We start from the raw sequence: 13,880 nt of genomic DNA, 5'->3' as shown, positions 1-13,880 counted from the left end.
CAAAATTCCCTCCAGAGAACAAGAAGGAGCATTTTTGTCTAACTTTGACGTGGGATAAAAAACATTTCTTCCATAAGTAGTTTATGAAACTGCCATGTTTGTACTTAATACTTCTAGGACTACTTGCAAACATAATATGAACTACTTTTACTGTGTACTTTTTCAGTAATTTGATTTTCAAAGTCCCCTCCAGAGAAAAAAGATTGAACATTTTTGTCAACTTTAATGTGGTCTAAAAAACATTTCTTCCATAAGTAGTTTATGAAACTGCCATGTTTGTACTTAGTACTTCTTAGACTACTTGCACAAATAATATGAACTACTTTTTTGACAAAAATGCTCATTCTTGTTGTCTGGAGAGGACTTTGAAACTCAAATTACTGAAAAAGTACAAAGTAAAAGTAGTTCATATTATGTTTGCAATTAGTCTAAGAAGTACTAAGTACAAACATGGCAGTTTCATAAACTACTTATGGAAGACATTTTATTTAGACCACATTAAAGTTGACAAAAATGCTCATTTTTGTTCTCTGGAGAGGACTTTGAAACTCAAATTACTGAAAAAGTACACAGTAAAAGTAGTTCATATTATGTTTGCAAGTAATTCTAGAAGTATTAAGTACAAACATGGCAGTTTCATAAACTACTTATGGAAGAAATGTTTTTTATCCCACGTCAAAGTTAGACAAAAATGCTCCTTCTTGTTCTCTGGAGGGAATTTTGCCATTCTCAAAAAGTACACAGTAAAAGTAGTTCATAGTATTTGTGCAACAAGTTTATGAAGCAATAAATCCTACAATTATTCTCATAAATTACCCTGTTCCTCAATTGCAAATAATAGAAATGAACCACATGCCATCCTTTACTTTGTAATCCAGCTTCCCAGAGTTGTTTTATTGCATTACCGTAAACCTGTAACTAATCGCGCACTCGAAATACAGGGGCGGCTGGTTTGAACACGCAAAAGTGAAAGACGGCTGGCTTGACCGCAGTCCTTTGGCGGCCTTCCAGGATCCCGCCTACTGCAAAACAGACCAGAACCAGGTTATGACATGCTTTTATTCCGGCACTGATTACCTGATTCCGATCAGCTGTCTGGCCTCCGACCGAGCCACTCCTTCACTCCAGCAGCCGGCGCCCTAACCACACACCGCTGACACACCATTGTTGTTGTAAAAAGGTATTATGTGGAGCCTCGTTCTAGTGCTTGCATCCTGATTGCTGAGTCAACAATAAAGCACTTCCATGTTTATGTTCATTTGGCACGTGTAGCCTATGTGTTGATTGGTTCATGTGTGTAGCATTTTTAATGGCAGTGTTTTGAAAATGGCAAACAGCTGAAAATGTCAGATTTCTGTGTCTTACTTAGAGAGCCGTGTGCAGTGTTTTGCAAAAAGTGCCAAGTTGAATTGCAAATTGGGTGCACAGCTGGAAATGTGTTTAGTGTTTTGGTGATTTGAGCTGAGGTTTTGCTCTTTGAGTGTGAGTTTAAATAATTATGCTTTATGTGAGACTGTTTTAGGCTGCACAAATCCAGCACTGCTGAGTTTCTACATGGACATTGTGAAACGCTTCTGCTCTGCGGTCTTCTCCTTTACCTTGGATCTGCCAGAAACACTTCCCTAAAGGGGCGTGGCCAGCAGCAGCTCATTAGCATTTAACTACAGACACAGAATCAGAACTTTTGGAAAAGGGCTGAAACAGACATGACATGCTTTAATTCATGATCTGTTTGGTATTTTGAACAAAAGACTTTAGAGACAGATTTTGTATATATATATGAGACTATAATATATTGATGAAACACAGTATAATACGTGACTGTTAAGAGAAAAGTTTAAAAACAAATATTCTGACTTAAATCTCAGAACATAAAAAGGAAAATCACTTTTGGTCAGATCTCACATTTTTTTCACGTGTGGTCTTAATCCCCTTCCGTAGAGGATAACAAACAACTACATGTATTTATAATTCAACTCAACTTAGTGCAGCTTCACTGGAGAGGATAGATCATTCATTTTACGATTTAAAAAACAAAAGAATGAGATTTTCACTTGTGTCCTCTTAGCTCTTTTTTTACAGACATGTAAATGTGGCACTCATCTCTCATCTTGAAAATAGAAACACAATTTATGACAAACTCAACATGTTAGCTTTTATTTTAATGTGTTTTATTTCCTTCTTCAAACTTTCATTTATGCATTCAACACATTGAGTCTTAGTCAAAAATAAAAGACATTTAGAATAAAATATCCACAATGAAAGAAGCTCTGGTGCTTTCTCTCTCTCATGCTTTACAACAGAAACACCAACATACAAATACATCAATATCGATGTTCAACAAATATTTAGAGCAACGTTTACATTTCAATGCAGAGAAATATGAGTTGAGGTTAACAGAAATCCTCCTGAGCAGTGACAGCCTCCATGGCTAAACAGACACAGGAAGGAGCGCCGCCTAAAGAAACTCCAACATCTACAGAACAACTCATGAGAAGATGTTAAAGCACATCCCATAATGTTTGATTGACAGCTGATCTCTGTGCAGTGAAGACCTGAACAATCAGCTCTCAGCAACAATGATGGACACAATGAGTTTAAGAAGTAGAAGAGTTCCTCAAATGACTTCAGGCTATTTCAGTTTACAAAACTCAGCTGAGGTTCCATTATCACGGCCAAGCATAACTCCAGCATGCAGCGGCTGAGTGAATGTGGTCTGGACTCTGTGGAGGAGAGTCATGGTTTCAGAGACGCTGTAGAAGGACAGAATACCTGCTCTGTGATCCAGGTACACTCCTACTCTGGAGGACCGAGGACCTGAGACGGAAGTGTGGATACTGTTGTGACGAAATGAATAACTGTTTTGGAAACAATCTAAGGACCAAGATTTGTCATTGTTTGCAAATAAACTTTCATTCTCTGCTCTGCTGATATTCTTGTATGAGACTGCTACATAAACTCCTCCCCCTCTCCGCTCCACCTCCCAGTAACAACGTCCAGTCAGACTCTCTGTACTCAGGACCTGACAATATTTGGTGAATCTGTCTGGGTGACTAGGATAAGACTGGTCTTGTTTCATGTTTGTTGCTTTTCTGCCCCCCTCAGATAATAACAGCTGTGTGCATGCTGTGTTTGGATCCAGATTGATCTCCTGTGAATATTCTAAGAACCCAGCTCTGGTGGTGGGCTCTGCTGCTGACAGTAAAACATCCACTTCAGTCGGTGAGACGTTTGTCCATTCCTCTCTCAGGACGTCCTGTAGTTTGTCTCTGACTGCTGACAGGGCCGCCGTCACGTCCTCAAAGTAGCTCAGAGGACGGATGTTGGTGCTGGAGGAGTGTGTAGCTTCACTGAGGGCTGGCAGTGAGGAGGGGTAGCTGAGCAGAAACTGGTTGTGATCCTCTGTGTGAGACAGCAGCTTCAGCTCAGCGTCTCTCCTCTTCAGCTCAGAGATCTCCTGCTCCAGCTTCTCCTGGAGCTCTCTGACTCGACTCACTTCTCTCTCCTGCTGGGATCTGAGCTGCTGCTTCACATCAGAGCTTATTTTCTTCATGAGACGGATCAGCTCAGTGAACACCTTCTCACTGTCCTCCACTGCTTTATCAGCAGAGCCATTGACGGCCTCCACCTCCTGCTGAAGCAGCTTCACCTCCTTCTCTCCGTCCTGGATTCTCTGCTGGATGTTTAGTCGACTCCCCTCCAGCTCTCTCTGCCTCTCAGTCCTCTCTGCTGCAGCTGACACCGTGTCGTGGCCTTTGTGTTCGTCCACAGAGCAGAGATAACAGATACTCTGCTGATCAGTGCGGCAGAACATCTTCATCACCTCGTCGTGACGAGAGCAGATGTTCTCCTGGAGCTTCTTGGAGGGCTCCACCAGCTTGTGTTTCTTTAATGGAGCTACGTCATAATGAGGCTGGAGGTGTTTGTCACAATAAGAGGCCAGACACACGAGGCAGGACTTACATGCTCTCAGTTTTCTCCCAGTACAAACATCACAGGCCACATCTTCAGCTCCAGCATAGCAGTGATCAGCAGGAGCAGCTTGAAGTCCAATCTTCTTCAGCTCCTCCACTAAAGCTGCTAACATGGTGTTTTTCAGCAGGACAGGCCTCGGTGTGAAGCTCTGCCTGCACTGAGGGCAGCTGTGGATCTTCTTCTCATCCTCTCCATCCCAGAAGCCTTCAATACACTTCATGCAGTAGCTGTGTCCACAGGGAGTAGCCACCGGATCCTTCAGTAGATCCAGACAGATCGAACAAGAGAAGGTTTCCCGGTCCAGCTGAACTCCTTTCTGCGCCATTTCTCCTCTCAGTGGCAGCGAGTGTCTGAGTTTCACTTCCTGAAACCTGAAACTATGAGCTGTGATCTGAACAGGATGTGTGTGAGCAGTGAATGTGGCCTATCAGCTCTTGTTCTTCACCCACATGTTGGTTACACCCATCCTCCTCAGTGTGGATCTAAAGGGGAGGAACCAGGAAATACAGAGTGGAGCTGGCTGCGTCTGAGAGCAGGAAGAAGAGGGAGGGCTTATCAAACTCTGAGCGCTGACACTCTGAACTGTTTCCTCATTTACAAACGGAGCCTCGCTTACAACCTGCTCTACATTTGAAAACAGTCTTCAGCTGTAAAATATTTGTTTTAAATTGAGGCTTTCGTAGCACACGGCTCCACACTCATGGTAGCAGTGGTGAAAGAAGTACTCAGATATTCTACTAAAGCAAAAGTAGAAATACTACAGGGTAAAAATACTGTGTAACAAGTAAAACTACAAAATAATTGGTATCAATACTTAAAGTACTCCTTATGCATAATGGCCCTTTTCAGAATCGCATAGAGTTAATATAATGATTATTGATGTGTTTATCACAGTTATTAAATGTAGAGCTAATTGTAATAACTTTATGTCCTGCTGCTGGATATCTTAACCTATAAATATCTGTCAAAGTGTATTTAATAATTGATTTATATTTTTGAATTATCTACTAATCTATATCTAACTGGTAACTAAAAGCTGTGAAATTAATGCAGTGGATTAAAAAATACAATACTGTCTTCTAAAATGTAGTGCATGCAGACCTATAAAGCAGCATAAACTGAGACGTATTGGCATCAAAAAATAGTTAAAGTACCAAAAGTAAAAGTACTTACTGCGCCCAATGTCCCATTTTAGAATCTTATATTGAATTACTGGATTCTTTCATTTTGTTTACATTAATGTGTTCATCACAGCTGTTAAAGGCGGAGCAACTTTTACTTTATATAATGCTGTTGGATATCTTAACCTGTAATTATATATCACTGTTTATTTATATTTCCCACAGTTAAACGCATATAAATGTGTATCTTTTTTATAATGTCAATTTCTGGATTTTCTCTCTCATTAGTAAAATATACCACCAAATCTAAATCTACCATTAAAATGATAGACTGTTCATTTCTTTGTAAGTGGGCAAACTAACAAAATCTGCAAGGAATCACTTATTTCCTCCACTGTAACAATATATACCACTTTATAAGCTATCAAGCTATCAAATATGTTTTGTGGCTCCAGAGAATAATTGGTGGAAAAGAGGGCAAAATGGCTCTTTTGGTCAGAAAGGTTGCAGACTTCTGTCCTAGGGTCACAATGAATTTTTTTCTAAATGTTTTTCTGTCAGGATAGGAGGTTACTTTATCTCATTGCCTCATACAAAAAACTGTAATTATTCAAAATTGTGAGCACCACAACAGGTGCATTCAACTTATAACCATACGCAGCTAAAGGCACATCGTAATCATAACATGTATACAGTCTTTGTTTTAACAGTATATTTAGAGGTTTAGTTTTGTCACTTCCATCTGTTTCTCTTCAACCGTACATTACCTTTTGTTTTTACATTAAAAAGGTGAAAGTTTTCTAATGAAAAGGGACACAATTAAGTAGACTCAAAAGGTGTGTTCAGACTATATCCAATGTGAACACTTCCTAAATATACTTAATGTTGTGACTTTTCCTGTATGAACCCACTATATACTCAACATGTTACGTACAAATCATTTATGGTTAAACAGAAAAGGTTCAAATCCCCTCAAGCTCAGAAACATTGTTAAACAGAGGATTGGCATTCATATCACCTGACACCATAACTGTCTGCATGCCATATCCCGCATTAACCACAGAGTGGCAGCGTTGCCTCTTAACCCATTCATATACCACCCTTTATGTATGTCTTCCTGGGACCCGAGGAAAAAACGTGTCTTCCAATTTCCTTTTTTGGGTGATTTCCTACCTCTTTAGGGTTAAAAAAAACCTCTTGCAATTTAGACTTTTTTAATTTAATTTAATTTGTAAAAGTTATGTCCACTGTAGAGGACGTCGGGACCATTTTAGTTTGAAAACAGCCAAAATGAACAGATAGATTATGTAACGTATTATGGTTATAGAGTGATATTAATACAATAATACATTCACCTTTATTTAAAACATGAATAAGTCATTCATCTGAACATTGCTGTTTATTTGATCACTAAAAAACTAGTTTGGTTTTTGGTGAATCTTTCCAGATCTTCAAAGACTTTGTAGTCAATGTAGTGGGAAAAGTACCTCATTGACTCCAGTCGGCACGGGCTGTAGGGTCATCTTGACTAGTTGTATGGATGTGGTCTCCATTTTACCTGCTCATAGAAACAAAGCTTGCATTCCTGAGACAATTCTCATTTTTCATGGCTCCACTTCAAATAAAAACAACAATAAGACATACGTGCTACTCTTAGTCTTGGCCCACAGAGGGCCTTGTCTTTCCAGCTCGTCCCTATCTGTCTCTCTCTCTGTATCTGTGCGCTCATGGAGCCTCCTGCATCTTTCCCCCCCTTCCTCTTGACCCTCTTCTATCCCAGGCGTGAAATCCTCATCTCTCTCATCATCTGAGAGCTCAACATCTGAATCTCCCTGAACTATCTGGTACAGAAAATCTCTGCTTCAGTTCCGTCTCCTGCAACAATATTGAGTCCATGAAGATGGTCCTGACGTCCACTAGGATGGACATTTATAAAAGAGCTGTTATTTCACAACTTAAATTATTTAATTGCTTTCAGAACTAATTATATAGTTCCTCACATGTTAATAAACGAGAACACATATGATTTTCATGGTAAAAATGTAAATTATTCAACAATATTTGACTTCTCCTCCTGCTTCTATAAGATTTTGTTTTTGGTATGCCAGCCATTTTGGATGAAAAGAAAGAGGGACTTCCCAGCATGCAATTTTAACGAATGACATATCACTGGAAAGACCAGGATGAGCGGCTGTGGCTCAGTGGATAGAGTGCCGGACTTTGAATCAGGGGGTAGCAAGTTCAATCCCCACTGCAGTCAGCATGTCGTTGTGTCCCTGGGCAAGACACTTCACCCCAAATTGCTCCTGTGGGGATTGTCCACAGTATTGAGTATGTAAGCTGCTTTGGATAAAAGAGTACACAAATGACATGTAATGTCCTCTGTGTATACATCAGGGATTGATAGAGTAGCTCAAAAGAGTAAAAGGAGATGCGTGTTAACAAAATGTCTACAGTGGACATTTTCAATGTGCTGGGTCCCAGGAGGATATACAGTCTGATTCCAGCAAATTAAACTAAAAGCATTCTCACTCAACTGTGTTCCTCAGATCAGGGGAAATGTTTTATGAGTGGCATTAAACTGCAGTGTGATCTCATGTGAACTCCAGGCATGTGGCTTGGGTTGAGGTGAGGTTTCCGGACCAAATTGGTGCAACTGAACCACTTTCCCACACGCTGCTGGTGTGTTGTGCTCATTTGATCTCTCGTTTCTTTGCTGCAGAGTTGCATTGCATCTATACTTACATATTGATCTCTACTGTAGTCTAGCTGTGTAAGAGCCAAACAGAAATAGGTATGTTTATCAATCTGACTCCACAAAGTTGTAGTTATTGAAGTAATACTTGAGGTAATAAAAGCTGTTACTTCTGCTGTTGATAATTCAGTGTCATGCAGAAACTGAATGTACATTTAACGTAAGGAGCATAACTTAAATATGTTTGCTTCTATTTCACTTCTGCTGCCACCTGGCACTGCACACAGCCAGATACAATGGATATATTAGGGATCTTTCTTCAATTGCATTATCAGTTCTACATTTAGTCAAACTAAATAATCTTAATAATCCCACCGGCATCAAGGCTGGATTTTAAATGTAATGAAATGCACATTTGGGGTATTAATATACCACTAAAGCACATGTATACAGTATGGGTTGAAATGCCATGCCATGCTATGCCATGCCATTCTATGCCATGCCATGCTGTGCTATGCCATGCTATGACATGCTAATGCTTAAGCCTAATTTGTTCCTTTATAGCATTGTGTACTTGCTAAACACTTGTGAACACATTTTTAAAACACTTGTTTTTAATTAACATTAATAGAAGAAAGCAGCTCATTGTTGTACGTTATCTTATACGACTTGCATGAGATATAATTAGAAATTAATCAGTTGGACATCCAAGCTAAAGCCGCCAGACTACTGAGCATTTCCCTCTGATATGCCCTATTTCTCTGAGTCCTGAGGTTGTGTATAAGCTCTCTTGGTTATAAATGTGTGTGAAACTGATACTGAGAAAGAGCACTGTGCAAACTCTTCCTGAGCGGATTATGAGAAGTATGTGCCAGCATGATTGTGCGATGATGTAAAGAAATGGAGATGGTGACTTCATGTGTTCATCTCACCAGCTGGCAGCATCAGCTGCTACACACTCATCACACATTACAGTGATTTAAGATGCTAAATGTGGGAAGTAAGTCCTTTCATTGCTTCATCTAAAAGTGTGAAGTGTCTTTTTCAACGAATTTTGTATTTCAGTTACATATTAAGGTTATGTATTGATTATTTACCCATGCCACGTTGTGCTTCTTCTTAAGGTATTTTATCAGATTGATAAAATATTATAACAGAGTACTTTTAACTTTTGGTACTTTAAGTATATTTTGATGCCAATAGGCTACTTTTATAATTTTATTTGAGTAGCATTTAAATGCAGGACTTTCACTTGTAACAGAGTACTCTGTTACTAATACTTTTACTCAAATACAAGACCTGAGTACTTCTCCCACCTCTGACTACTTGAGTAAATGTACTTTTCACCACATCCGAGGTGAGGATGGGTTCACAGTTCAATGTGTGTTTGTTTGTGCGGCCCCTACGTGCCGCTGTTCTTCCTCTGTAGGCGGGGTCTAATTAACAAGAAGGGGTTTTGATGAACTGGAGCATTAAACAAAACAAAAAAACCAGCAGTAGTAGCATCGGAGCCGCGAATGAAACGTGTTCGGGAGATCCGGGCACTCCTCGATCCTTATTTAATTAATACAATTAAAATATTTAATTTTAGTTGACGCATTTTCATTGGACACGTTACGTTCTCGACGTAGCGGTGCGTCAAACAAAGCGAACCCTTTATAACAGTTTCAGCCAGTCCTCCTCGCCTCACTAACCGTTTTTATTTCTCTAAAAGAGGACACTTTTTCGGGCTAATGTTACTCTAAATCAACGGAACAACCAGTTTATCATCAACAAAAGGTAAGTGTTGTTATACTCACCTACGTTTTCTTTAAGATTTAACCCATGTTTAAATCGACTGTAAACGACAAAAGGGGAGAAGCGAGGAATGCTTGTCTTCAGGGGGAAACTTTGGGTGTGGATTAACGAAGTTAGCTAGCTAGCACTGGAAAGGCAGTTGTTTTTTCCCCCCCATAAATGTCCTTTTAAAGCTATGTTTTTTAACACTATGATGTGTGAAATGTCGCCATATTTCAACCTACACCTCAAGTCTGTCCCTGAATAAATCTTAAATTGGGCTTTGTACAGAAAGTAGGCCAACGAGGGCAGTTTGGGTGGTTTAAAGTGTGAGGAAATAATGGGAATTATCAGCACTGGATAGCTATTAATACAAGTATTACTCCCCTGTGAGTTTAAACCTTTACAGATACTTTTACACATCCTTATTGGTGTTTATACCTACACATTTATGTAATAACATGTCGAAAAACTAGCATCTTTCTGTGGCACTCAGACCTAAAAGCCTTTTGTTGGCCAGAGAGGACAGTATACATTTTTTAATGGGAATTATCATTACTGGATAGCTATTAATACAAGTATTACTCCCCCTTTTAAGTTTAAACATTGTAAAGTAACTAAGTACATTTACCCAAGTGCACTACTTATATACACTTTTGAGGTAATTGTACTTTACTTGAGTATTTAAATTTTTCTTCTACCCTATTATTATAGTATATTTTGATGCCAGTACTTTTGTACTTTTATCTAAGTCACATTTTGATTGCAGGACTCTTACTTATAACAAAGTATTCCTTTTACTCTGGTATTTCTACTTAAGTACAAGATCTGAGTATTTCTCCCACCTCTGAGTTTAAACTATTACAGAGACTTTCACACGTCCTACTTGGAGTTTATACTTACACATTTATGTAATAAAATGTCGAAAAACATGCCTCTTTCTGTGGCTCTCAGACCAAAAAGCCTTTTGTTAAGGCACCTAGGCATTGTCATATTACTACTCTGTTATAGTTTGTTTAAAGACATATTTACAGGCAGCTCTAGGTAAAGTCTTTTGTGTGTCTGGTCATCAATCAGGATATTTTTTGTCCTGAAAAGTGAAGATTGCATTTCAAACCACCTGGTTTTCCTTAGGAATGCTCTTAAAGCACTTGGGTCCATTTGTCCAACAAGGCTTTTCTCAATGTGTCCATAAAAACCCTTTGCTGATATCTTTACCATTTGTGTGTGGACAAAAGCAGAATTCACTTTAACTTCAGAAGGCTCATACATGTGGGGGAAAACATACATGAAAGACAACTAAACAAAAGCCCTTTGAAAGTCTTTAAACATTGAAATCAAGTTAGACATGTAGAGAACAGCCTGAACAAACCACAGCCGGATCCTAGAGTGACCAAACTACACTATGGGTCGTACAAACTGTGGTTGAGGATACACTACGGCGTCTTAAAGAAGGCCAGATCGGTTAACCAGAATCCAGAGCCTCTTGTTGAGCCTTGCCCACAGCTGTGATTCAGGACTGTTGACTCTGCAACATGTAAGCTGAACAAGATTGGTCTTGCTTGCCTCATTCACTTCCTGTAAAGGAATTGCAGCCTGAGGGAGTGTTTTCTTCCTTCCTTGTTAATCTCAGGGAGAAGCTTGATTCCTTCAACTAGTAATCTGCGTTCACCAGGGCCTAATTTAGTGACAGTGGAATAAAACGCCTCGGGTTAAGTGCTAGCTTTTCGTTGCATGTTAATGACATAGCAACAGCAATGTGTCAAATCAGAAAACATGCATGTTTCTGATCTTGAATGAATGACATGTGTGCAGATAATATACACTAGGCATGGTAAGTGTAGACATGAGTCTGTAGACTAGACTTAGATCAGACTCCCTGCAGATCCCTGAGTCACTTCCCTTAGTTACATTGTTGTGATGTTTAAACACAGCGGCCAGCAGCGAGGAGTGTCCGAGGCAGATTGAAGGGTCATTCAGCATTACTCAACTCCTTCCCCCCCCCCACGACTTGTCAGATATGAGTCATGGATGATCTGGCCTCCCAGTGACGGCCAGACGAGTCATGAGCGAGTGTTTGTTTGTAGATATATGATCATGGTTTAAACATTATCCCGTTATGGCTCTATCCCCATCCTTCTGTGATGGGAGTCCTTATAGCAGACTCATGAAAAGGGGGACATCGTTTGAGAATGTGCGGCAAGAAAGATATTTGTAGGTATTCTGAGTAGTAGTACAGAATATTGCTAAAACTGTATTTAATTAAGGATGCATTTTGGTCATAATTAGACCCGATAACAAGAATACAGCCATAAAAAGAAGTGACAAATGAAAGGCGAAAACTATTTGTCCGTTAATCTTTCCGTAGAGACAGAAATGTGTTTTTTTCACCGCTCAAAATGCTAGGATTTGCTGCTCTGCACTTAAAATACACTATAATCTTTGACTTTTGAACAAGAAAGGTTGGCTAAAACCTTTTGCTGTTTTAATCGATTATACAATTCATTTCCAGTGTAAGCTCTAAAAGAGAGAAAACAAGACACACTTCAAGAGTCATTAATAATAACAACAATAAATATCTCAGGTAATTCTCAAATGTGTTTTTATATCATGACTTTTGATCAGTTACTTCGATAAAATGTTAAAAAGAAATATGTTATAATGCCAATGTGTCATATTTAAAGGCAAATAACGTAATTTATAAGGTGTTAGAAATGAAATCCAGCCGCTGAAAGTAAAATACAGTCTCAGAGGAAACCGCTTTTTAAAAAACCGTGAGGGTTTCAAGTTATTTACAGCCAGAAATGTCCTCATGCCTCGTACTGAGTAGAGTCGGGGTTCAGGCTGGAAAGATGGAAAAAGCTCCCCATTTTTCAGTGACGTCGTTTCTTTTCCACAACATAATGTGGAGCAGGTTAAGAAGGAATGTGTTATCTCATCTCTCTGAGGGGAGATCGGCTTCTCCTCCTCATGGCAGATAAAACCAAGCGGGTCCTGACGTTGCTCTACAACTTAAAACATATACAAGCCGACTGACTTTTTTTTACTCTTTCTTAAATAAGCAGTGTCTAATTGAGTGAGTAACGCGAGAATTTGGTTTTTCAGATTTGTTCTATATGGCTTTTAGATCTTAAAGCAAATGTTATGTCTCGGGATGTCACGATCACCTTTCTTTGCTCCCGATCCGATTCCGATCATTTGATTTTGACAATCTGCCAATACCGATTTTTCCCGATCCGATCTTTATGCAATGCATTAAGAGAAAAAAAAGTTAAAAAGCATTCAAGTTGTCCCTTAAGGTTATTTTTTGATTGAAATGACCCATGGATAGCTTCACAGCAGCATTGGATCAAAACAAAATAAAGCTTATCAGTGTTTCACCACAAAATAACCATGTAAACAAATTGAGTGCAGATAGTGCAGTAACAAAACTAAAATAACTCTATTGGAAAGAGGTAGCTTGACTAGCTTCACAAGTTCACATTCAGTCACAAATAAATAAAATACAAATTTGGCTTAGTGCAGAATTCTAGCCTTAAGACTAACTATGAATGAAACGATGAATTCAGCTATCTTGGCTGTTATTTTGTTGGTCTTTTCACTGTTCTGGGGCAGTTTCTCTTTCCTTTTTAAACGTCTCTGAAAGTGTTGGTTGTTTCAGTGCCGTTACCTGAGTGGCCGCTTTGTACTCGTCGTGTTCTTGGTGGTGTTTGTTTCTCAGGTGGCGTATTATATTGGTCGTGTTGAACGTAGCTCTGTTCTTTCCACCACGCGGAACCTCCGCCTTGCAAACATTGCATCTGGCTGTTACACTGCCTTCGCTTTCAATTTTAAAATACTTCCAAACTCCTGACATATTCTCTGTCCCGACTCCGGAGTCACCAGCTGAATGTAGCCTCTCGTTAGCTTTCTGCTACTATTAGACACTGCGCCCACTCTGTTGCCAGATTTGAGAGAAATAAGCAACCAGGTCTTGGTTGCTTATTTCTCTCAAATCTGGCAACAGTGCCCAAAAGAAGCAACACAAACATGATGTTGTTTAATTATAAACCAAAACTAAGGCCTCAGGATGACTTTAAGACGTGAACATGGTCATTCTTGTTTTGTAACATTAAATAAAATAATACAAATGTATTAAAAAAAAATCAATCCCCTTCTCCCGATTCCGATCTTTTGAAAATCACGTGATCGGCTCCGATCCCCGATCACGTGATCGGATCGGGACATCTCTAGCAGAATGATAACATATTGCATTGATCATAATTGTCTTTCAATTAGTTTTTTGCAACAGAACGGTTATACCCTGTTGTTGT

The 13,880-nt window shown here is 39.3% G+C and overlaps 2 protein-coding genes across 3 annotated transcripts in view; one reads left to right on the top strand and one right to left on the bottom strand.

Annotated features, from left to right (window-relative positions):
* Window positions 1-2,149: 2,149 nt before the first annotated feature.
* LOC307020888 (tripartite motif-containing protein 16-like) lies at window positions 2,150-9,700 on the bottom strand. The gene is made up of 2 exons (XM_079652578.1): window positions 9,591-9,700; window positions 2,150-4,501 (listed from the first exon to the last, which is right to left on the bottom strand). The coding sequence occupies exon 2, from the start codon at window positions 4,298-4,300 to the stop codon at window positions 2,633-2,635; it is 1,668 nt and encodes a 555-aa protein (XP_079508704.1). The 5' UTR covers window positions 4,301-4,501; window positions 9,591-9,700; the 3' UTR covers window positions 2,150-2,632.
* Window positions 9,299-13,880, top strand: part of LOC307020885 (integrin beta-1-like) — a 39,254-nt gene continuing 34,672 nt past the window's right edge. The window contains exon 1 of one of the 2 annotated variants that reach the window (XM_079652570.1): window positions 9,299-9,570. The gene's annotated coding sequence lies outside the window, so the exon portion shown is untranslated. The remainder of the gene's footprint in view (window positions 9,571-13,880) is intronic. The other variant, XM_079652571.1, reaches the window with a different exon arrangement.

This window comes from Notothenia rossii (genome assembly GCF_949606895.1).
Source record: "Notothenia rossii genome assembly, chromosome: 9".
Taxonomy (NCBI): domain Eukaryota; kingdom Metazoa; phylum Chordata; class Actinopteri; order Perciformes; family Nototheniidae; genus Notothenia; species Notothenia rossii.
Note: the sequence above shows the minus strand (reverse complement) of the source record. Positions and strands in the feature narration are given on the sequence as shown.